We start from the raw sequence: 26,564 nt of genomic DNA, 5'->3' as shown, positions 1-26,564 counted from the left end.
ATTTTTGTTGTGCTTACAAGTAAGATATTTGTTTTTGGGTTGGGGGGAGGGGGGTTGAAATCTAGTAACCTCCATGGATGTAGCCCTGAGTAATTTGGCAACTTTGGGAGTTCCCTGGTACTGTTCGGGAGTTTCCCTTGGGGTGGCCCTAATCTAGCTTAAATTTTAAGTTCCCTGGTGGTGGTATATAGATAGTCATTTTGTTCAGTATATATGAAAGGCTGCAAAGGTGTTTGGCATGGTGCCATGGTGGTGGGAAAATTCATTTGTGGGCCATTTGTCTTAGTGATGGTCAGCTGACACTGAAGGCTGGAGAATGATTTTTAAACTATTGGATGACCTAAGTATAAAATAATGATCTATAAGAACCTAAGTGCTGTTGAAATTCAAAAGATTTCAAGGTTTCAGTGCTCTAGTTCTCTAGTGACCATAAAATCTTTCCTGGTCCCAGAATTGACCATCAGTAGAATTGTGTATTTTTATTTTATATACTGATAATACCCAAATCAGCTATTAGGCTTTTTTGTGAATGACGAGGGGAATTCAAAATATCAGGTGTATCCACTGATAGTATGTACTCTTTACTACACAGAATCTGAAAATATTATCATAAAGTAAAATCGAAGATTTTTTCTTTAGGTTCTCAAGATGGGTGGTAATAGCAAGAGAGTTTTTGTTGGCAATTTACCCAGAGGTTGCAGAGAAAGAGATGTTGAAAGATTCTTTAAAGGATATGGACGGGTTGTTGAAGTCCTAATGAAGAAAGGGTATTGTTTTGTGGTAAGTGCTTTATTTTGTTTGTTTTTATTAGCAGAAAAAGTTGTATCAATTAGTTATTCTCTCTTTTTTTTTTTTTTAGAAAGTTATTGATTTTAATGTTAATTTTGAATAGCACTGCTTCTGCTCCCATTGTGGCTTTGGCTTGAACACGATTTTATTCAAGCTAGAATAACTAGCATGAACTAGTATTAATTAAGAAATTTACATTATTCGTAATAAAAATAAATATTAAAAGTCTCAATTTACTTAACGTATGATCCTTGATACTCTAATCTAGCATAAAATTTCAACTTATTGAAATCATACGGTTGACTTACTCTGTGTCCTTTGAGATTAATACAAATGATTATTGGAGTGTTTAGCTTTCACCAGGGGCAGATCTAGAGCAAAATCTTGGGGAGGGGGGCAATGTGACAAAGGTGCCAATTTTTGACTGAATTGACAAATTTATTCTAAAAAAAGAGTGAAAAAAACAGAGAAAGAGAGCAGCAGAAAAATCTTGGGGGAGGGGCCCTAATGCTTCCTTATTAAGTTGTTGAAATTAATTGTTATAAGTTTCTTTGAACATGGATAATATTATACCAATAAATGTTAAAACTGTAATTGTGTTACAAAAGCGACACTTTGGTCTTTTTCCTAGCATCCCAATTTCAGCTAATTCCCAGAAAGTAGTAAGGATCTAACCTTTGCGGTTTTTACAGAAAGTGTGGACCTTAGGCCAGATTGATGAATGTGATTCTGCATTTTGGGAAGCTTCGTAGAACTGGGGTGAAACATCTATACCCATTTCTGTTCGTCATCTCAGCTGAGTTTATCATTCAGTTTTTTGCACTTGGGACTGGGGTAGAGAAATGGTATCAGATGTGCCTTTTAAACTTTAAAAATTCTCTCATTGCTAACGAAATTAGAGTTTATCCTTTGCTTCTTTCTAAGTGATGACGTTAGAAACTTGGCCTACTGCAAAAAAAATCAACTTTTGAACAAGGCAGATAGATTTTTTTTCGACGGCAGTTGGTAGCTCTTGATGAGCTGATCAAAGTTTATGTCATCCATTTTTGATAGAAAGCCTCCTTCATGAGATATACCAGTTTGAAAGTTTAAAGGGGTTCACAGTAAGGTACACATCGAAACCAAAAATAGGCCGATGGCAATTGTGAGACATATAGGGGAGTTTTAAGCAACAATCGGCTGTTAGCTCACTATCATCTTCGGCAATGAGGGGCTTGCAACCTTTGCTAGTTGATGTACCTGTTATTTGTTTTCGGTGTACTTGATGCTAAGACCAATTTGGTTCCAGTGGTAAGACATGCAGTGGACTTGTAAGTAATGATCGGGTGTTAGGATACAATCATCTTCAGCGATGAGGGGTTTGTAACTTTTGCTAGTTGCAATGAGGGGTTTGCAACTTTTGCGAGTTGGTGTACCTAGTATTTATTTTAAGATCCTTACAGATTAACAACTTCAGCGTTTAATCAAATCGAGTAAACAAAACCAAAGTGTTGCTCTCGCAACATTTTACTCGGCGAAGCCGAACAAAGGTCGCCGCAACACCTCACGTTGCCCATGCACCGTAGATCTAGTTTATTGTTCAAGTCCGAGGCTTACGGCGGTTTGTAACTTTTGCTAGTTGCAATGAGGGGTTTGCAACTTTTGCGAGTTAGTGTACCTAGTATTTATTTTAAGATCCTTACAGATTAACAACTTCAGCGTTTAATCAAATCGAGTAAACAAAACCAAAGTGTTGCTCTCGCAACACTTTACTCGGCGAAACCGAACAAAGGTCGCCGCAACACCTCACGTTGCCCATGCACCGTAGATCTAGTTTATTGTTCAAGTCAGAGGCTTACGGCGCCAAAGTATTCTTGTCTTTTGTTTATAATGAGTGCAAGTTGCCCAAGTCTAGCTTGAATTTTGAACCTTGGAGAAATTTTGATTGAGATAAACCAATCTATTTTTTAAATTTTATCTATTTGCTCAAAATAGAGCTTAATGGCATCAAGCATTACTACTGTGGATTATATTGGTTTATCACGAGACTGAACTTTTCTGTAGTTAAACTCGTATGTTGCTTGGATCTTTCTGTTTTTAAGGAAAAAATTTGTTAATGGTAGTTAAATTCAGAATTCTTTTGTTTAGATTTAGGACAATGAAAGTTGGCAGGTGTTTCAGGGACCATACTAGATTAGGTTAGAAATAGTCTCTTCGCCGATAGACCATCTGGGGGGAGTGGATGGATGGTTAATTCGGAAAAATTAGAAAAATGAGATATTTTTAACTTACAAATGGATGATCGTATCTTAATGAAATTTGATATATAGAAATATCTTATGTCTCAGATGTTCCATTTTCAATTTGAATCGGATCCTTGGACATGGGATGGAGGGGGGAAAAGAAATCTTGGAAACCGGAAATCTTGGATAACACTTAGAGTCGAGAGATCGGGATGAGACTTAATGGGAAGTATAAGCACAAGTTCTAGATACGTGATTGACATAACTGGACAGGATCCGCTCTCTTTTGAGGAGTTGGGGAGATTTTCAGTGCTTTGGCAAGTTTGGTGCTTCTGGACGTGCTAGGACGATGAAAATTGGTAGGCGTGTCAGGGACCTGCACAAGTTGACTTGATAACAGCTGTTTCCCCGATTCGACCATCTGGGGGGGAGGGGGGCTGGAGGAAGTTGAAAAATTGAAAAAATGAGGTATTTTTAACTTACGAATGGGTGATCGGATCTTAATAAAATTTGGTATTTAGAATGATTTTTGTGTCTCAGAGCTTGTATTTTAAATCCCGGCCGTATCTGATGATATTGAGGGGAGTTGGAGGGGGAAACAGGAAATCTAGGAAAACGCTTAGAGTGGAGAAATTGGGATGAAACTTGGTGGGAAGAATAAGCACAAGTCCTAGATACGTGATTGACATAACTGGACTGGATCTGCTCTCTTTGGGGGAGTTAGAGGGGTGTTAATTCGGAAAAATTGAGGTATTTTTAACTTACGAACGAATTACTAGATCTCAATGAAATTTGATATTTAGAAGGAACTCATGTCTCATAGCTCTTATGTTAAATCCTAACCAGATCTAGTAACATTGGGGGAGTTGGAGGGAGAAACCGGAAATCTTGGAATATGCTTTGAGTGGAGAGATCAGGATGAAACTTGGTGGGAAGAATAAGCACATGTTCTAGATACGTGATTGACATAACCGGACTGGATCCGTTCTCTTTGGGGGAGTTAAGAGGGGGTCCAGTGCTTTGGCGAGTTCAGTGCTTCTGGGCGTTCAAGGACGATGAAAATTGGTAGGCGTGTCAGGGACCTGCACAAATTGACTTGATAAAGTCATTTCCCTATTCAACCATCTGTGGGGCTGAACGGAGAGAAAAAATTAGAAAATAATAGGTTTTTTTTAACTTACGAATGGGTGATCGAATCTTAATGCATTTAGATATTTAGAAGGACCTCGTATATCAGAGCTCTTATATTGAATCCTGACCGGTATTACGCCTCTGATTTTCCTTTTAAATCATTCTATTTATTCTTAGAATTTTGCTAGAGCTCATGCCATATCAGCTCTTGGCTCTTCTGACCTCGTCCCAAGTGCCATATGAGCTCTTGGCACTTGTTTAATATCCTATGGCGACGACTACATAAATTCAGCTGTAACTTAGTGATGGATGAGACTTTTTGTGACAAGTTTTATGTTTAGTTTATTATGGTGTTTTGGTTCCAATGGCGGCAGAGATATTAGTTACACAAGCATAGCTCATAGGAAAGGGCACAAGTAATATTAAAACTTTTTGGAAATGCGTTGATACTGCTTTCAACTTCTTAAACAAAAATTTAATAGCAATTCATCTTCATACACTAGCTTCAGTTTTTTGCTGCAAAAAGCTATCCCTTTTCCATGAACAAATCCCAATTGTAAGAAGTATCAAATGGGTTCGTACTGTATTTCAGACTGAACTGGGAAATATTTTCACATTTTTTGGTAACTCAGTCAGCATAAAGCAAAATTAAGCTAAAACTCGAAGTCAAAAAGGAGCAAAAAGAACCAATTTTATCATAAGATACTGGAAATTATGGAATTTACCACAAAATTGGCAAATGTATGGAATCGTATAAGGAAATCTAAAGTGCTCCAAAAGTGGTACAATTGTACCCCACTGGTCATCCTGGGGCCGAGTGTAGAAAAGGGGTGAGTTAGACATAAGGTAAAGCAAACATGTATGTTCTGTGATGACGTGACACAACATGCCGAGCCAGAAACATGCGATTAGAAACACTGGGATCCATCTTAGGCCCCTTACGGCTGCTTTGTGGATCCCTTCGGTTTAATCGACCACAATTTGAAAACACTATTCTATAGAAGCCAGAAGGCACTACTATCCATTTTAGCTCTATTTGCTTTACTTTTTTGCACTTATGTTAGGTTTTTTACCATTTATGTTACCATTATTACCATTTGCCATTACCATTTATATTATTAGGAGTTTGATGATCCACGTGATGCTGATGATGCAGTTTATGATCTCAATGGGAAAGACTTGATGGGAGAAAGGTTAGTTTTTTTTTAAAGGTTTCATACCTAAATAGTTTAATGACTTGTATAAATGATGAAGTTGCCTATTCTGTGTTTTTTGCATTAATATAATAATTTTCTTTATTTTACCTAATTTACAAAATTGTCAAACAGTAGAGGCACAAATTAGAAACAAGAGGATTAACAGGGGAAAAACAACAACTTAATGATTTTGCTACGAGCCTGATTATATCTCCCAAAAAAATCTTTGACAACTTATTCAATACCCTCTGAAATTGCATAATATCACTAGGTCTATATTTTGGCAATAATTGTCTCGTTATAATAACGCTGTAATAAATTAAGGAAAAGTTTATAGCAACGAAAGTGCATGGAGTATCAATACCAAATTTTCAGTCAATAGCAGAAGTCACACTTTCGAATCTCAAATAGAACAACATGATCACGAGAACATATATAAAATTTGTTAAAATATGCTGAATATATTTTCATGATTTGCCATGTTTTTAGCTAAGCCAGTTCTTAATTTATTTTTAATATCCTAAAAAATTGCGGTTTTGACAAGTAGAAATTGAAGAAATTTTATTACATTTTGGTGACTTATCAAAACATGTATGACTCCGTGGTCATCAATCTTTACGTGTTAGTAGCTTGTATTATTCAGAGCTTTACCTGTTTCATTTGTAACTTGAAGTGCTTGTTTCCCTGCATCTTCTTTTGCAGTGAACAGATAGTTTGGGGAGGGGCTCTTCGCCAAAATGTTTGGATAGCCATTATAATTGGAATGCTTGATAAGTATTAAATTTGCATTCAGAGAATATTCAATATGTACTGCGTCAAAATGTGGCTCTTGTCTTCAATATAGTTTCCTAATTTAAGACTTAATAGAAAGCTAATAGTTTTCCGGCAAACTTATTGCATGGTTAAATTAGCAGTATTAACGTTTTTCGAATATCCACATTAAATGTTAGGTTTCCTTTTGGTGACTCATTCGTATCTTATCAGGGTCGTATCCAGGATATTTTTTGGGGAGAGGAGGGGGGGTATAAAAAACGCATAAAAATCGGGGAATCTCTTTTTATTTTGCTTATAAAACATTTGTTTGAATAGTTGATTAGATGAATTCCTTAAGAACATTAAAACAATCAGATATGACAAATTATAATCAATAATTATTGTTGACTATAACGACTTGGTATTAAAATAATGAACATTAAATAAAGTGAACACTGAATAACAGATATCCTTAATAGTGACGTTGCAATATACTGCTGCAATTTGAGACAGGCGGCGCTAGGAGTGCCACTACCTCCGCCACTTTTTTATCAAATTTTGATTGTTTTTTTTTTTAATACCTAAATTTTGTTGAATGCGTTATGTTGTAAGCAGTCGATGACCTAAAAAACGCATAAAAAATTTGTTTATATTTATTTTTGTTAGACTTGCAAACAAGACTTTCGTTAGACAAGCAAAAGACTTGTTAGAAAGGAAATAGTTTTCTGGTAAACTTATTGCTTGGTTACATTAACAATATTCACGTTTTCCAAATACCCACAGTAAATGCTAGGTTTCCTTTTGACGACCCACATTTATATCCTGTCAGGGTCGTATCCAGGATATTTATTTTGTAGGAGGAGGGGGTATATATATTCATTTTTGTTACGTTTTTAAGAGCCGGACAAACATTTGGGACGGAGATTAAACACCCTAACTCTCCCCGGATACGGCCTTGTATCAAACTGCTATTTAAACGCCTTTCTTGTACTTCAGCTGTAGATTAATATGATGGTATACTTGAACCCAAAAGTTAAAAGATCAAGTTGTTGATTCTGTTAACAGAATTACTCTATTGCATTGTACCCTATTTGTACCCTAAGTACCCTATTTGCATTTCTCATTGTTTGGTATCATTTTGTTGTTTCTGTTGTTGTATTTATTGAAATCTGGGATCTCTTTATTTTTCAGATTATAGACCTGATCAAAGATGATAAAATAGATCAAAAGCCGTATTAATTCAGAAAAGGAATTGAACCTAGAATAAATTTTCTTGTGCATTTTTGGCAAAGTTTTGCAAAAAAAAGAAAGAAAAAATGATATTTGGAAAGTGTCTAATTGCCACATATGACCAGTTAGCCAATTTGGGGATCCTTGGTTTTAGTAAAAGAAATATATTTTTGGCGATTACGAACCGTTGTCTCATATGTTTATTTTATCAGTTAATTTACTGTAGAAATCCTATTGAAATCATCTCTAAAATCACCATAAGAATTCTTTCTCGAATCAGCATATTTGACACAGATAATGTCGAAATTACAAATTAATTCTGTTATTTCTCTTGCTTATACTTTCTAGCGAAACTTGAGTTGTTTCACAGCTGAACTATTCAATCCTGCTTGAAGAATTACACATGAAGGAATGATTAACGATCCATTTAAGTAAAATAAGTTTAAAACAATTTACTAATTTGGATTTACTTTTGTGGTATCAGTTTTCCTATCAAAATTGAATTTTGTTGTCCCATTTTCCAAAAAATAACAAGAGCCCAGCGTTTTGTACATCTGTTCCTCAATGGATTAAAAGTTGGGGTGGATAAGACCTGATTAATTTTTTATGTAAGAAATTAATACTTCCAGGCTGGCTATTGAACATGCCAAGGGTACTGCACGTGGCGGTGGCAGTGGGGGGCGTTATAGCTCTAGCCGTTATCCTCCTCCTCGTCGTGAAAGGAAACAGTGGATGGACAAGTAAGGATACAGTTTTATTTTGTTTTATATTCTATATCTGATGTGAAATTCGTTTTCAGACTATCAGTTGAATGTGCAAAGGGAACGGCTCGTGACGCCTTTCAAAGCGATCGCAGAGATGATCGAAGAGGAGGCTTTAGAGGTGGATTTAGAAGGGGTTCCTTTCAGAGGGGTCGTGGTGACAGAAGATTTGATGACAAGTAAGAGAAAAGTATCCATAAAAAAAGAATGTTAATAAACTATCCTGTATGAGCCTCTTTACTCGTTTCCACTTGTGGTGTATGTACTGACGGGGGTGGCTCAGTATTATATGGTGCCTTGTGCTACACCTTTTTTCTGTTGCTAATGTCTGTATGTACTGTCGCCAAATTCATGAAATTCTAATGATCTTATTTTTATGTGATTTACATATTCCTGGATTAACTTCATATATAGAAACACCAAAAACAAGAAGAACAATAGGGATTTTTTTAAGACAGTGGGAAACAAATTAGAATGAATATTTCGGCCCTATGTCCAAGAGCCGTCCTCAGCAATACAAATAAGAAAAAACAACTTACAAGAGGATAAAATCAATAAAACTAAAATGAACATGAATTGCCTTGTTTCATAACAGTTTATTTATCAGTCCTGCTTGAACTTCGCTTGGGTAAGGATGCTGGGACTGTTTTGAAAAATTGTTCATTTTAGTTTTATTGATTTTATCCTCTTGTAAGTTGTTTTTTCTTATTTGTATTGCTGAGGACGGCCCTTGGACATTCATTCTAATTTGTTTCCCACTGTCTTAAAAAATTCCCTATTGTTCTTCTTGTTTTTGATGTTTATGATGGAAAAGCAGTGTGGTCTTCGTTTACTTCAGATATACAAAAGAAAACAAACTCTGAAATTCAAATGCATTTTAGTGCAAAAATTATTTTTTTATTCCGAAGAACAATTTAAGCTTGACAACTTTAACTGTAGACGCCTTACATAGAATATACAGTACAATAATGGTTCAGGATGTATGAAAGTAATCAGTCTTCAGTCAATTATTAATAAGTTAACTGTTTTTCAAAAATCAGTTCCTACTGTTGTTTGATTATATAAGTGGTTTTTCAGTTGAGAATGATTACTTTGTAAGATCCTGATGTTTGTATTTATATTGATGCCTAAAAATCTATGTAGTGTGTTTAATAATGTACTTCACTTCAAAAGAATTAATAATGTACTACAGTCATTTCAAAAAAACCCTGAAAGTTCCGAATATTTTGACAAACAATTGGAGATAGTTTTTCATATTCCATTTTTTTTTTCTTCAAAAAAGGGTTTTCCGTTATCCATAATTCTGGAAATATTTAGTCAGTTAAACAAAAAAATAAATGCTAACCCAGATAATGGTTTTTCAATCTATACACTTAATAGAGTGTACACAGTTACCGTGATTTTTTATTTCATTTTTGCTTGTAGGGGTTTTTGTCCTCTTCTCCCTACCAAATTGTACAAATAAGCCCTTTTCTTTCGTTTTTATATCCTCGATCAATGGGTTATGCGTGTGGCTAATAGATTTCGATTAAACCCCATAAAATATCATGAATATAAGTGTCCTAAAAACAATTGACATAATTTGATGCTGTTTGGGCACCTATTGAAGAAAGTTTCAGGCTTAATAAAAGATGTCAGAATATTATATTTGTATATTGCAATATAAAGCCAAAGAGAAGAAGATCCACCTTTGCTGTGAAAGGGAGGCTCAGTAGCTTTGGTGATCAACTTTCATCGCCTCATTGTAAATCTTTTATTAGTCTGTCTAAAAATTCTAAGTTAAAAAAAAACTAATTACTTACTCAATTAATTAGTTTTTGCCTTTAATCAGTTTTTATTAAATAAGTTTCAATAAATTCCAATTAATTCAAAATTAAAAGTAATATTAATTACTTAATTAATCATTTTTCAATTAATTAATTGAATCAGATAACTAAATTAAGAATCAATTCAGAGTTTAAGGATTCTAGTCCTCGTCATTAATAAAAAAAAAAAGAAACTGTGAATGGCAAAGATACGGAAAATGATTGGAACAAACAGTCAAACTTTAACGTAAAGAGAAAGGCAACGAAGAGGGAATAACCACCGTCATATACGAAATATTTTCTGTCCGTTTTAAGTTTTAATGCTGCTCCTTGCTTTCAGTTGAAAAACTTTTTTATGGCACTTGGTATTAACCAAGTGACATATAGCAGTCGCCAATTCTGTCGGTCTGTCGGTCTGTCTGTCGGTCTGTCTGTCGGTCTGTCTGTCGGTCTGTCTGTCGGTCCCGGTTTTGCTACTTTAGGCACTTCCAGGTAAGCTAGGACGATGAAATTTGGCAAGCGTATCAGGGACCGGACCAGATTAAATTAGAAATAGTCGTTTTCCCGATTTGACCATCTGGGGGGGGAGTGGGGGCCCGGTTAATTCGCAAAAAATAGAAAAAATGAAGTATTTTTAACTTATCAGCGGGTATTTGGATCTTAATGAAATTTGATGTTTGGAATGATATTGTGTCTTAGAGCTCTTATTTTTAATCCCGACCGGATCTGATGACATTGGGGGGAGTTGGAGGGGGAAAACCTAAAGTCCCGGTTTTGCTACTTTAGGCACTTCCAGGTAAGCTAGGGACGATGAAATTTGGCAAGCGTATCAGGGACCGGACCAGATTAAATTAGAAATAGTCGTTTTCCCGATTTGACCATCTGGGGGGGGGGGGGAAGGGGCCGGTTAATTCGGAAAATAGAAAAAATGAAGTATTTTTAACTTATGAGCGGGTGATTGGATCTTAATGAAATTTGATGTTTGAATGATATTGTGTCTCAGAGCTCTTATTTTAAAATCCCGACTGGGTCTGATGACATTGGGGGGAGTTGGAGGGGGGAAACCTAAATCTTGGAAAACACTTAGAGTAGAGGGATCGGGATGAAACTTGATGGGAAAAATAAGCGCAAGTCCCAGATACATGATTGGACATAATCGGAACTTATTTGCTCTCTTTGGGGTAGTTGGGAGGGGGGGAGTAAGTCTTAAAAATTAGAAAAATGAGGTATTTTCAACTTACGAACGGGTGATCGGATCTCAATGAAATTTGATGTTTAGAAGGATATCGTGTCTTAGAGCTCTTATTTTAAATCCCGACCGGATCTGGTGATGGGGGCGGGGAGTTGGGAGGGGGAAACCTAAAACTTGGAAAACACTTAGACTGGAGGGATCGGGATGAAACATGGTGGGAAAAATAAACACAAGTCCTAGATAGATGATTGACATAAACGGAACGGATCCGCTCTCTTTTGGGTAGTTGGGGGGGGGGGTTAATTCTGAAAAATTAGAAAAAATGAGGTATTTTTAACTTACGAATGGGTGATTGGATCTCCATGAAATTTGATTTTTAGAAGGATATCGTGGCTCAAAGCTCTTATTTTAAATCCTGACCGGATCTGGTGACATTGGGGGAAGTTTGGGGTGGGGAGACCTAAAATGATGGGAAACCCTTAGATTGGAAGGATTGGGATGAAACTTGGTTGGAAAAATAAGCAAAAGTCTTGCATACGTAATTTACATAATTGGAACGGATCCGCTCAATTGCGGGGGGGGGGGGTAATTCTGAAAAATAAGAAAAATAACGTATTTTTAACTTACGAAGGAGTGATCGGATCTTCATGAAACTTCATATTTAGAAGGACCTCGTAACTCTGATATCTTATTTTAAATCTCAACCGGATCAAACGTAATTGGGGGGGGGGACAGTTGGGGGGACCGGAAATCTTAGAAAATACTTAAAGCGGTGAGATCAGGATGAAACTGGATGGGAAGAATAGAAACCTGTCTAAGATACGTGACTGACATAACTGGACCGGATCTGCTCTCTTTGGTGGAATTGGGAGGGGGGAGGTAATTTTGAAAATTGAGGTATTTGTAACTTACGAAAGGGTGACCAGATCTTAATGAAATTTGATATTTAGAAGGATCTTGTGCTATAAAGTTTAACTTTAGGTTCTGACCTTCTCACAAGTGCCAAATGAGCTCTTGGCTCTTGGCTCTTCCGACCTCGTCCAAATGAGCTCTTGGCTCTTCCGACCTCGTACCATATGAGCTCTCGGCTCTTCCGACCTCGTCACAAGTGCCATATGAGCTCTTAGCTCTTGTTTTATTTAATTAAAAAATAGGCTACAACAAAAATCGATAAAACTGAACTAATCGCGAGGGTCTATGCACTTCGTGGTCTTATGTACCATGCAAAGATGGATGTGGAAACAAAATCAAGGTCAGAAGGTCAGAGGCACAAGATGTCTAAAATTCACGACAGAGGATGCACAGTATATTTAAAGTTGGGCACCTATTGGAGAAAGTTTCAGACTTAACAAAAGATGTCAAAATATTGTTTTTAAACTAGATAAATGAGGAGATGGGACTAGGTTGAATTTTTGCAAACAAGAAAGCACATGATCGTGAACGCATGTTAGCCAAATATTGGGGTAACCCAAGGTAACTAAAATTCTTTCATTACATCTTCGATTCTATTCTCCCTTTCTTTATGATGGATCTAGTCTCTTTCAGGTAGGCCCTAGCTGGTTAGAGATACTTTAAACGTAAATGAATTTCAATGAGACAATTACACATCCAAAGTATATCCTCGTTTCAAAGCGTTTTATTACTGTACTCCAAACTAGGCAAATTTTATTTTGGAAAGGTCTTTTGCAACTCTTAAGTTAATTTTGAACCGTATTTTTCTGCACTTCAGAGGGCGTTTTAGATATATTTTGTGACATTATTTTTTTTAATAAACTAAATTCGGATTCAGTTTGGATTCATTTGTTAAGAGACCGAATATTGAAATATTAACTAAATTTTAATTAAGTAATTGAAGGGCTCATTATCAATCAAATATTTTTTAAAGGAATTAAGAGAAAAAAATACAATGCTTTAGACCTGTGAGAGTGGGAGATTAAACATTAAAATAAATAATAGCACTAAAATCAAACAGAAGTAAAAAAAAATGAATAGGAAAGATAAAGAGGAAAAAGAAAAGGTAGAACTAAATGTCTAGGTGTAGGAGGTACAGTTGATTAATTTCGTCTAAATCTTGGAGGGGGGGGCAAAGTTGGAGCGAATTTTTTCAAATCAAGTGAAAATGGCAGTGGAAGCTGAAAAATGTGTCATATACTAAATAAAACTGACGCGTTTCTCTGGATACTTGAATTATGCAGACTTACCTTAATTTTGACAAGATTTTTTTTTTATAGAAATTAAATTTCTAAACATTTCATTATGTTAATATTAATCGAGTTTTTTTCTGCTTGAGAGTTTTACCCCGCTAATACAATGAGCTTAGGAGCTTGAAATATGTGAAGTAAGACCATTCGCGGACTTCTTTTGGTTTGTTGTTTTTAGGATCTGAGTTAAAATAAGGCGTTGCATCGTTAAGGCTGGTTGAAAGTTGAATCTTCCTTCGAACAAGCACAAACGTTTTCATAATTTATTATAGTCTAAAAGCTGGAATATTGATCGAATTGGAAAGTAATTCGTTGAAAAAGATTGACACAATCTAAAAGGAGCTGCAGTCAGTCCTAATTGGACCAGTTTTCCTAAATTTTCCCTAATTCCCTGATTAAATTTTCCCTAAATTTCAACTTTTGCTTTATGTTTTCTGTTGTAACGAGAGCTATTTAGTAAGTGAAAACACTAAAAATGCTACTTTAATCATAGGAATTTTAGTCAAGTATATGGATTAACCTGTATCTCATCTTTACAAACCAATGAATTTCTCCTTCCTTTCAGATATGGGCCACCAGTTCGAACGGAATACCGTTTAATAGTTGAAAATCTCTCTTCGCGCGTTTCTTGGCAGGTAAGTAATTTTTGGTAGATGAAGTTTTTCGTCATGTAATTTAACTTGAATTTTCCACGGATTTGAAACTATCAGGCATTCATTTGTCTCTAAAAAGTCTTGATTTTTTATGTATATTTTCTAACTTAGATGCTGTTTATTCTTGTTCTCCATTAAATAACTCAATTCCCAAATTCATAATAATTAGACCTTAGCAGGCTGTATTTAAGCCATATGACGGCCATAATCACTTCATTCATATCCACTGTTAGGCTGTAATAGGCCGTATTTAGCTCATCTTAGGCCATATTTATGCAGTATAAAATAGCACATACTGTCGTTAGAATTACCGCAGTCACTGTATGATTATTTGAGCGTGTGTACCAAGGCTACATTTAGTCAGTGTTTAACCCTTTTTAGGACGTATTTAAGCCCTTTTAGGCTGTATACAGTAGACAGTAGAGTGGTCGCTTTCCTCAGGCTGCAGTAAGGTCATAACTTTAGACAATAGTATCCTTTTAAGAATCGATTTCTGTTAGAGGGATGAATAAGCGTAAACCTTGTCTGACCATTCTAGGCTAAGGACCAATCGGAATATCTGAATTAGTCTTGAAGAGGAATAGTTTTTTATGGTTTTTGTTGGTAGTAGAAGAGGTCCTTTTGTCATTTATAACCTATCCGAATTGTCGTTCTTTCCTGCAAAATTGAGGTTTCAAAACCTTTTTGTATCAGCGGTGTGATACTTGATTGAATTCAGTACTGCCACCGTGTAATCTAATATTGAGTATAAAATTGAGTGAAATTGAGTGTCTTGCTTTCAATGAGAAAGCAAGACATAAGAAGAATTTCGTATAGGAATTCTGGCAAATTTTCCCTGAAAAAATCCCCCCTGGAATTGCCTGACCATTCTAGGCTAAGGACCAATCGGAATATCTGAATCCGTCTTAAAGAGAAATAGTTTTTTATGACTTTTGTTGGTAGTAGAATTAACGTGCTTCTTCTTCTTCTTTAACGTGCTTTTATAACCTATGCGAATTGCCATTCTATCTTAGTGATAGATTGCATTGGCAAAATTGAGGTTTCAAAAACCTTTTGGTATCAGCGTTGCGATACTTGGTTGAATCCAATACTGCCACCGTGTTTCATTACTTCCTTTGCAACTGGGAAGCCTAAAATGCGGTTATTGATACTTTTAAATCAGCTTTTGAGGGTTTGAGGGTTATATTAATTGCGAATTCGTCCGCTTTGGGGTAAAGCCGTAGTTTGGTGCCCTAAAATGGCAGAAAACAAGACTTTCCTCTTGCCCAATCTGTATGGTAACTTAAAAAAAGAACTTTAAATTTACGCTTGAATGAGCTCCCTCCTAATTATCTTTGACCTTCGGTTTGATACAAAAACAAAATAAATAAACGTTCATCGACGATGCTTCTTCTAAAAAACGAAATTCCGCATTTTGTAGATTGGAGCTTGAAACCTCTACGATAGGGTTCTCTGATATGATGTATCTACTAAAAGGATTTTCAATGAGATCATTTTATAAAAGGATCCATCTTGCGGCTGCATGCAACACTGTTTTATCAGAATCTCGAAAATTTGAGAATACATCAATTTAACACAAGCACATAAAATAAATTTCATAAAATTATCGTTAAGGTAAAAATTCTTAAATCTGTGTTTAGTGATATTATATGCATCAAGGAATTTTTATGGGGATTTTTTTTTCATGGCGTTGATTACCACTATGTGCCTACGTCATGTAAAAAAAAAAAAAAAACTATTCGAGATGAATTTCAGTTGATGTATTCTCCTTTTTTTTAATAATTATTCGTGGGTTTGGACCAAAATAGGTTAGTAGGTAAATTATTTATGTATTTGCTACTTAACCGAGATGTTGTGAAGTAGTTTGTAGTATTTGTCAAACAGTTCGTGATAACGAACTGTAGTAAGGAGCGACCCGGCTCAATAGTAACCGAAACTCTAAAAAATGGAATTTTGATACCAGTAGTTACTTCAAAAGTATCGAATTTTAATGCTGATTTTAAATATCAGTTATACTCATCAAAAGTTACGAGCCTGAGAAAATTTGCTTTATTTTAGAAAACAGAGGAAAACACCCCCTAAAAGTCATACAATCTTAACGAAAATAACACCATTTGATTCAGCGTATTAGAGAACCGGCTCAATAGTAACCGAAACTCTAAAAAATGGAATTTTGATACCAGTAGTTACTTCAAAAGTATCGAATTTTAATGCTGATTTTAAATATCAGTTATACTCATCAAAAGTTACGAGCCTGAGAAAATTTTCTTTATTTTAGAAAACAGAGGAAAACACCCCCTAAAAGTCATACAATCTTAACGAAAATAACACCATTTGATTCAGCGTATTAGAGAACCTTATTGCTGAAGTTTCAAGCTCCTATTTAAAAAAATGTGGAATTTCACATTTTTTGCCAGAAGACAGATCACGGATGCGTATTTTTTTTTTTTTTTTTCAGGGGTGATCGTATTGACTGAGTGGTCCTAGAATGTCGCGAGAGGGCTCATTCTAACGGAAATTAAAAGATCTAGTGCCCTTTTTTAGTGACCAAAAAAATTGGAGGGCACCTAGGCCCCCTCCCACGCTCATTTTTTCAAAAGTCTTCGGATCAAAATTCTGAGATAGCCATCTTATTCACCATAGTCGAAAAATCTAATAGCTGTGTCTTTAGGGGCGACTTATTCCCCCGCAGTCCCCCTGGGAGGGGCTGCAAGTTACAAACTTTGACCTGTGTTTACATATAGTAATGGTTACTGGGAAGTGTACATACGTTTTCAGGGGGATTTTTTTCGGTTTAGGGGGGGAGAATCGAGGTGGGAGGGGGTTACGTGGGAGGATATTTCCATGGAAGAACATTTAATATTTAAATGTAAATATTAACTTATTTTCTTACTTCCAAAGAATTTTAAATTTCATACCCCCCTTTTCCTTGACCTTGATATTTTAATACGTTGTAGTTAAGCTCCAAACATTATTAATACTGACGAAAAAAAAGAATCACATCATGCATATTCACCAATATTATAAACAATGAATAAAATGTATCTTATGTTTAATTGGAACCTAGTATTGAAAAAAAAATTCTTTGTCAAGCCATAGACTTTTGACCTGTGACAAGAAATTTAGGTCTACCTCTTATATATTCATATATATATATATATATATATATATATATATATATATATATATATATATATATATATATATATATATATATCCATTGTCAAGATCTATCCTATCCCATCTGTTTTTTAGACCTGTATTAAAAAACAAAACAAAAAAACATGAGTCAAGAGCTGATATGGCACTTGTGACGAGGTCGGAACCTAAAATTAGACTCGGTACTAGAGTTATCGATTTCATCGTCCTAGCACGTCAAGAAGCACCGAACTCGCCAAAGCACTAGAAATCCCCCCAACTCCTCAATAGAGATCGGATCCGGTTCGCTTGTGTCAATCATGTATCTAGAACTTGAGCTTATTCTCGTAAATACGTTCTGAGACCATACTGGTTATACATAACTCATGAAACCAAGAAAGGAAATAACAAATGAAAAGAAAAAATCAAGTAGGTGAAAAAATGAGGATTTTGTCAACCAGTAGCAAATATGAAGACGAAAATCAAACAAATATTTCGACAAGGACCTCCGCCAAGTCGTCCTCAGTGCTAAAAAAAGAACAGAAAAAAACAACAACAACAAAATCGAATCTTTTGAAGTAAACTCTGCAAGAGGAGAAAAGACACTGAATAAAAAAAACAACCAGAGATCAATGAAAGAGCGTTTTCCAATTAGATTGAATAAGTATCCTTTGCCTTGCAACAGATTTTGCCTGTCTACAATTTCGGTTTTCATCAGATATGCGGACAGGCTGTCTTAAATTGGACTGGGCAAAATATTGATAACAGTCTTTTAATATTAAGTTGTTATAAATTGGGCTTAAGGAAATATCTCCCATGTCTCTACTTATAGCCAAATTTCTGTTATTTTTAATCTCAATTGCCTCTTTAAAAAATTACGGTAGGCCATTTACGAACTCGCCAAAGCACTAGAAATCCTCCCAACTCCCCCAAAGAGATCGGATCCGGTCCAGTTATGTCAATCGCGTATCTAGAACTTGTGCTTATTCTTCCCATCAAGCTTCACCCCGATCTCTCCACTCTAAGCCTTTTCCAAGATTTCTGGTTTCCAAGATTTTTTTCCTCCTCCACCCCCTCCCAATGTCACCGGATCCAATCCGAATTGAAAATGGAACATATGAGACAAGAGATCTTTCTATACATTAAGTTTAATCAAGATCCCCCCCCCCCCAGATTGTCGAACCGGGAAAATGACTGCTATCAAGTCAATTTGTGCAGGTCCCTGACAAACCTGACAATTTTCATCGTCCTTGCACGTCCGAATCGCCGAACTCGCCAAACCACTGGAAATTCCTCTCTCAACTCCCCCAAACAGAGTGGATCTGGCCCGGTTGTGTCAGTTACGAATCTGGGACTTGTGCGTATTTTTCCTACCACGTTTCATCCCGATCTCTCCACTCTAATTGTTTTCCAAGATTTTTGGTTCCCCCCTCCAACTCCTCCCAATGTCACCAGATCCGATCGAAAATTGAAATAAGAGCTCTGAGACACGAGATTCTTCTAAACGTCAAGTTTCATTAAGATCCGATCACCCTTTCGTAAGTTAAAAATGCCTCATTTTTTTGGAATAAAAAAGCCCCCACACTCCCTCCAACTCCCCCAAAGAGAGTGTGAAAGAGAGAGATCCGGTCCGGTTATGTCACATCACGTATCTAGGACTTGTGCTTATTCTTCCCACCAAGTTTCGTCCCGATCTCTCCAGTCTAAGCGTTTTCCAAGATTTCTGGTTCCCCCCTCCAACTCCCTTCATGTCACCGGATCCGGTTGAGATTTAATATAAGAGCTCTGAGACACGAGGTTCTTCTAAATATCAAATTTTGTTAAGATCCGATTAAATGTTTGTAAGCTAAAAATACCTCATTTTTTCTAATTTTTCGGAATTAACTTTGACTTGCTGTTGTAAAAAATCTTTTCTAATCTAAAGTTATAAGCTTTATTCCTGGTTTTGAACCAATATTAATTTCATGTATTTTAAAATCACAGTTCATTTGAGACGTGATGACGGGTACCAAGACTCCTCAAGAACCATGGATGCGATGTGACCATGGGGTTACAAGCAAGCCCCCCCTTGAGTCAGTTGTTATCAGTCCAAAAAGTCGAACGAGGTCATATAGAGGAAAGTTGAGGTCCAAGGCCGAGCGGCCGTGTTCAATAAAGAGGGTTCAATCAATCTTAGAATTCTGAAGTGTTGTTACAGCATTCGTCTTGTGCCATTCGTGAAGAATCTTGGTTGGGTTTCTGGGTATTTTATGATGGCTAATTTTAATCTTTTTCTGATTTGCTTATTATATATACCTCAATTGTAAATTAGCTCTTAAAGGTTCGAGTTAAAGAATATGGTTTAAATTGGTAGTTTTAAATCTAAAGCTGAATTTTTGCTGTTTTTGGGTTGGATCTGTGGGGGGGGGGGGAGGGGCCGTGAGACGAATTTGAACTGTTAATAATGGTAACACTATATTTACATGGAGGATACTTAAGGTCAATTTCATTCTAAAGGGCTGGGATAAGCTTGAATTGGTACTAGAATTTCTTAAAGAAATTCTAAACGTTAATTAGTAAATATTTCATTTGTACTTCCACCTTTTTTTTTTCTATTTACGCCAGACCTCTTTACTCAGTCTTACTGTACGTAATATTCGACTGTTTGACCTTAGACTTTACTTCACTTCAGACTTTATATACTCTTCAGTACGCTACGATCTTGCTTCCTGTAGTTGGACTCGACTTCCAGTTCGGACTTTTCTCAGATTTTCTGAATTTTTATGCTTCGGTCAACTTTTCTGACTGTCTAAACGTCAATTAGTAAATATTTCATTTGTACTTCCACTGTTGAACTTAAATTCTTGTACTCAGTCTTACTGTACGTAATATTCGACTTTTTTGACCTTAGACTTTACTTCACTAGACCTGTGCAGTAGTTTTGGTTCAGAAAGTCGCCAAACACAAGATGGCGTAGGTTGATTTCTCTTTTCAACACCAGTTTTTCCACTCCTATAAAATTTCCTTACTCTTTGCCTCAGACTTTGACTTCTTAGACCAAGACTGGGATTTCTGCTTCCGAACTTCCAGTTCGGAATTTTATCAGATTTTCTGAATTTTTATGCTTCAGTCAACTTTTCTGTCCGTCTAAACGTCAATTAGTAAATATTTCATTTGTACTTCCACTGTTGAACTTAAATTCTTGTACTCAGTCTTATTGTACGTAATATTCGACTTTTTTGACCTTAGACTTTACTTCACTAGACTTGTGCAGTAGTTTTGGTTCAGAAAGTCGCCAAACACTAGATGGCGTAGGTTGCAACATCAATTTTTCCACTCCTATAAAATTTCCTTACTCGTTGCCACAGACTTTGACTTCTTAGACCAAGACTGGAATTTCTGTTTACGAACTTCCAGTTCGGAATTTTATCAGATTTTCTGAATTTTTATGCTTCAGTCAACTTTTCTGACCGTCTAAATGTCAATTAGTAAATATTTCATTTGTACTTCCACTGTTGAACTTAAATTCTTGTACTCAGTCTTATTGTACGTAATATTCGACTTTTTTGACCTTAGACTTTTCTTCACTAGACCTGTGCAGTAGTTTTGGTTTAGAAGGTCGCCAAACACTAGATGGCGTAGGTTGATTTCTCTTTGCAACACCAGTTTTTCCATTCCCATAAAATTTCCTTACTCTTTGCCTCAGACTTTGACTTCTTGGACCAAGACTGGGATTTCTGTTTACGAACTTCCAGTTCGGACTTTTATCAGATTTTCTGAATTTTTATGCTTGAGTCTACTTTTCTGACCGTCTCTGTTTACTACTTTCATTCGACTTTGAGGGACATTTTTACAGCGACTGCCAACTATTTACTTCTTCTTGGATGTAGTGCAAAAGAAATACCCACATATTGAAGATACCATGAAGAATTCATGCCATTAAGAACTCAGACTTCTAGCAAGTTTCATTTGTTTTCCATACCCGAAATCGAGCCACAGATGTCATCTCTGGTTACCAAAGTCCTGAAAGGATTATCTCTTCTTCCTCGACGGCCTTTGTCGTATTTAATTGATAAAGGTAATTTTTCAAGGTTGTTCATTTGGAAATATCGACTCGCTATATCATTTTCGTATTTAGATGATAAACAGTAACAACCTGTGTTTGAAAATAATCAGTAATCATTTGTCGTAGTTATAAAAAAAATGACCTGAAAAATTCTCTATGAGAAGTAAACTCACCGAGGAAACTCTTTTCATAGTAAATTAGGAAAAAAGATGTTTATTGTTATACCTTTAACTAATTGAATGTTTTTACTTATTGCTAATTATGTCATCCTAAGTTGTTCTGGATAATGCTTTGCAAAGATGGAATTTTAAACAGGATAATGAAAATTTCTTCTGAGTATCGTAAATCGCTAATCGTTCTTATGAATGAATTTATTTATTTTTGTGAACGTTGAATTTTTCATCATTAGCCTGAATGTTTTTAGTTATACTTTCTGTGTAATGTTTGTAGAGGAATTTATGAATTAAGAAGAAAAGAAGATGAAAAAAATATGTGCATGCTCTCTCTTTGTGTGTAATGAAATTGTGCTGACGAGATTTGCTTTGAAGCTGCTAGTCTTGCAATAGGTATTCTGAGTTTAGTTTTGCTAATATATCAAACCCTTGCAGGATCTGAAGGATCATATGCGCAGTGCTGGAGAAGTCACCTACGCTGATGCACACAAAGGGAACAAAAATGAGGGGTGAGTTGTCAGCCTTGTGCCCATATTTCAATTTATAATCTAGTGCTACTCAATTACTGCCAAATTGATATGTCGCATTTGTTACATATCAAATCACTGAAAGCCAAAGGCCTTAAAAATATCCTAAAAAATTGTTAACTACAAAAATCACTTACAGTTCTTTCTTTGCGAGCTAACAGAAATTTTTACTTGCAACTTTTTGGAAAATTCTGCATCACTTGTAGCGTTCAGAGAAAATTTAGCCTGAAATAAAAAAATACATAAAAGAATAAAATTAATATTCATTTTTTCATATAAAAAGTAACTATAAATGCTCTCTCTCTTTATCTGCTTGATGTAGGCTAATGTAAAATTCCTAAAAACCGTCATTATATACCAGCATCGCTGTCATGGTAAACAAATTGTTCAAAACTTGAAATGTGTAATGGAGAAAGATGTTCACGTTCGTATGGAAGACTTTCTGGAAAATTGTAATAAATTTATTGATTGTTATTCCGGAAATCTCATTTTTTGCTATTATTTTGATTTCAATAAGGAAACATAAGTTTACATAGGGTAAAATTCTATGTAAAGCTAGAGTTCACTTGGCAATGCCTGTCTTGAGAACAAAATATACTCAGTAAAATTACATTGCGTAGGGACTAAAGTTAAGCTAGTATGGAAGGTTTTACGGCTTAATGTGAGAGAACCGTTCTAAGGCTTGTATACAGTTGCTAGTTTTCACTAAATGTGCATCCCCCATGGCTGGGGAATAAAGTTGGAAATTTCGTTTTAAGGGGATTGGAGGCAAGAAGACTTAGAATTTATTGGGGGAAAGGACACAAAATCTGCACTCATAAGTCTTCACGAGAGAATTTTACATAAGTGATAATTTTAGCGACGGAGGGACCTCAATAGTCAAGAAGTGTCGTTAATGCCATCACTACTGCTACTGCTTTTCAACAAAAAAAAAAAAAAAAACACTACTTTTCAACGACATTTAAACATGTTTTTCAACAAAGGTTATTCACCTTCATGTATAAGAAAAAACAAATAGAAACTAAATTAAGACAAACTAAAAAAGACAAAAGATAGTGAAAAAGACATAAGAAAAAACAGAAACTAGTAAAATTAAGAAATTACCTTTTCACTACAAGATAATATATTCCAAGAGATGTTAGTGATATTGTCACATTGAAAACTATAAATATCGGTCCATACTCCATCACTGTTTTCCTCATTTTCTTTTTTTAGACAATTTCACCACTTCTTTCTTATCATCTTGTCCTGACTATCAACTTTTCATACTAATGGTAATTTTAAACATCGTGTGTACTTCTCTTTTATAAACGTGAAATTACTTTGTAAGTCAAATGGCTACTTAAGTTAAACTGACTGCATTTGTTTTATTCATGGTTTCTTGCTAAATTCACAATGCTCTAATTCATATCCGATTTTCATCACAAAGGTATAGTTAACTATCATAAAATGGGGAAAAGCTGTTTGAATTTAATTTTCTTGTCATTAATGTTGACAACTTTATTTTCAGATGCATTGAGTTTGCTACATACAGAGATATGAAGAACGCCATAGACAAGTTGGATGATACCGAGTTAAATGGTCGACGAATTCGCTTGATTGAAGACAAGAATGGTAGTCGTCGCTCTCGCAGCCGCACCCGTTCCAGGTCTAGAAGACGCTCAGCGTCACGTTCTGTTTCTCGGTCCCGTTCAAGGTAATTATAATATATTTGGATTATTGATCTAAAGTAGATTTGCATGTTTAAGTTCAAGCGAGTAAATACTGTTAATTTAGTTGAGCCAGAATTTGCAATGAAGCCTAGAAGAATTTTAATGTGACACCCTGATTCTTATAGTTTCTTGAACGTATTTAAATATTTGGGGAGACGTGTTGGAAGTGAATAAATTGATTGGTGAGTGTGGAACCATTCCTTATAAATAATCATTTTTTATATTTGGACATATCCTTCCTGGTATCAATGTGCTTCTAATATTTTAAATTCAATGTAAGATCAAACGATTTGTACTAGGAAAAAATGCTTTTCGTTATTAATGATCTTTCAAGCCTGAATTTAAGGATTTCTCTTCTTTTGAGATACGGGTGTTCTCCTAATAAACAAAATAAAGGGATTCCTGTTTATATATATATATATATATATATATATATATATATATATATATATATATATATATATATATATATATACAAATATGTATATTTTTTTAAAACCCACTTACATAAAAATATAAATAGTGGAGTAAACACAAGCGAAAACCAACAATAACATTACACAAAAAAACAAACAAAAAATCACCAAAAATAATTAAACGACAATCCCATTAAATAAATAACTTTAATGAAAAAAACGAATTAAGCCATAATCAGGCGACAATCGCTGATATGTTGTTTCTGAAATCTTTTTGTGTAAACCAGTCAGCTTTTCAGTAATATTGGGGAGGTGAAACTTAATTATTAATTTTCTATTCCTATAAAATTATAGTAGTCAACGAACTTTTTCCCTATCGATATTAAACTTGATGGATATTTAGGACAAGGGAGTCCCTGTGTTACACCACAAAGAAAAATACATGTTGAGCCAAATCAGATGTAAAGATGATGTTGCTTGATAAAGCATTAGGACCTCTGATAAATGCTAAATTAGGAATATGTTGGGGGTTTTTCCAGGGACTTGATGTATTTCTAACACATTAAATTGTATGCAAGGTCAGAGAATAATTCAACTCTTTGAAAATAGTAATTGATGGTCTCTCAGCTTAAATTTTGGTATTTCTCTCCTTTTTAGATACGGGTGTCATAATAAATAAAATAATAAGTAAAGGATTTCCGTTAATAAATCGAGTCAACGAACTTTTATGAAACTTGATGAGTATTAAGGACAAGGGAGTCCCTGCGTTACACCACAAAGAAAAATACATGTTGAGCCATGTCAGATGTATGTTGCCTGATAAAGCATTAGGGCCTCTGATAAATACTAAATTGTGAATATTTCGGGGAGTTTCTCCTGGCTCTTGATGTATTACTAACACATTAAATTCTATGCAAGATCAGAGAATAATTCAACTCTTTGAAAATTTGCCCTTAGTCATTGATGGTCTCTCAGCTTAAATTTTGGCATTTCTCTCTGTTTTGGATATGAGTTAATTGTGAAGTTTTTTTTTTAGTAATTAGAAAGATTGTTGTCCGTTTTCGTATAGTGTTAAAGTTTAGTTCCGACAGAGCGCGTATATCGCTTCGCCTAGCAAAAATTACCTCGCCGAGCCACAAAAAGTCTCCCCGAAGCATAGAAAAATCAATTTACCACGCTTCAACTTGAAGTCGAAAAAATTGTGTGGCGACATAAGAGAATGGATGTTGAAAAATCAATAACAAGCATTATACCATATCCTCTATTAATATGCGCTGTATAGAATACAAGGACAGGGGAATAAAAGAAAATGCAAGGGAGGAGGAGGCAGAAACACTTGATTAGTCAGGTAAGAAATACGGGGTACTTGCTCAGTCTTTGAAATGAATAGCCTAGTTCTTTATAAATAAAGGGGGGAAATCACAAGCTATTTGCTGAAAATCTCCTCTTCTCTTTGCTTTTATTAGTATATGATGCAGCCTTTCTGTTCATAACATAAGGCAAATCTTCAATTGGAGCAGAATAATTTTAGCAGAAAAAAAAATCGCCTTCAGTGTGATTTGCCAAGTGATTTTTGTTTCGCCCAGCGAACTATCTTTTTCAAAAAGCAAATTTTTTTGTCGCGCTCTGTCAGAACTTAACTTAATAGAAGCATTTCTTTGTAGGTCAGCGAAACGAAGTGCTTCTCGTGACCGTTCACGATCCAGATCGGCAGATAAATCCCGCTCCAGGTGAGTTTTCAAGTATTATTTTTGTTGTAGTGCTACTGCCTGTCATTACATTTTTTTTCTTTCAACTGAATCTTCCAATGAAACAATAAATATAATTTTTAAGTCATTTACACTTGTAGAGATATTTAAACCTTTGTTATTTTTGTTCTGGGTAAAATTCTAGTTAATTGACTTCTAGCTATCTCAGAAAGGGTTTAGGTTACAAACAAATACAAAGTAGAAACAATGGGGAAAATCTTTTCAAGACAGTGGAACTCAGTTCTACGAATATTTCGGCCCTATGTCCATGAGCCGTCTTCAGCGCAATACGAGAACAAGAGAGAAAATATGTATGTATAAATAAATATTAAATTGAATTGTGAGAATTAAAACTAAATAATGTTATTTTAAAACTTTAAAAAAAAGGACATAGGGTCGAAATATTCACAGAACTGATTTCCACTGTCTTGAAAATATTTTCCCTATTGTTTCTACTTTGTATTTGTTTCTTATGGAAAGGCAGTGTGATCGAAAGTATTTTGAAGCAACTTCCTCCACTCCTTTTCCCTCTAGAGGGCCCTGACCTTTGATGACCTTTAAAAATATGTGTGTTATAAAAGTGAAACCTTGCAAAATAGATCTTCTGCTTAATTGAAGTACGACAAAATTGTTTTAAGCTTCATAACTTTGTTCAATTCCATTTTATAAGGTTTTAAAGATATGCAAATACATTTCCTAAATTTTGAAAAAAAAAACATTGATATGACTCAAAATTCTACTCAAATAACAGGAATTGCATTTTCAGAACTAAAGCCAGAGAAAAGGTAGCTAGTAACTGAAAATTAAGGTAAAATGTTGTTTTGTCAAAATTTCAATAGGTATAGACTTGCCATTTAAGCAAATTTCAGGGC

At 35.2% G+C, this 26,564-nt stretch overlaps 1 protein-coding gene across 5 annotated transcripts in view; it reads left to right on the top strand.

Annotated features, from left to right (window-relative positions):
• LOC136025776 (serine/arginine-rich splicing factor 5-like) overlaps positions 1 to 26,564 on the top strand; it is a 47,654-nt gene that overhangs the window by 11,300 nt on the left and 9,790 nt on the right. For 3 of the 5 annotated variants that reach the window (XM_065701783.1, XM_065701765.1, XM_065701770.1), the window contains exons 2-8: positions 640 to 780; positions 5,265 to 5,335; positions 8,121 to 8,261; positions 13,846 to 13,915; positions 21,725 to 21,798; positions 23,327 to 23,512; positions 25,609 to 25,674. In XM_065701783.1, coding sequence (XP_065557855.1) covers positions 649 to 780; positions 5,265 to 5,335; positions 8,121 to 8,261; positions 13,846 to 13,915; positions 21,725 to 21,798; positions 23,327 to 23,512; positions 25,609 to 25,674 — 740 coding nt within the window. In that variant the 5' untranslated portion in view covers positions 640 to 648. Of the gene's footprint in view, positions 1 to 639; positions 781 to 5,264; positions 5,336 to 7,950; positions 8,062 to 8,120; positions 8,262 to 13,845; positions 13,916 to 21,724; positions 21,799 to 23,326; positions 23,513 to 25,608; positions 25,675 to 26,564 lie in introns of all 5 variants that reach the window. The other 2 variants (XM_065701774.1, XM_065701777.1) reach the window with 1 other exon arrangement.

The sequence above is a fragment of the Artemia franciscana genome, chromosome 1, assembly GCF_032884065.1.
Source record: "Artemia franciscana chromosome 1, ASM3288406v1, whole genome shotgun sequence".
Lineage (NCBI taxonomy): Eukaryota > Metazoa > Arthropoda > Branchiopoda > Anostraca > Artemiidae > Artemia > Artemia franciscana.
Note: the sequence above shows the minus strand (reverse complement) of the source record. Positions and strands in the feature narration are given on the sequence as shown.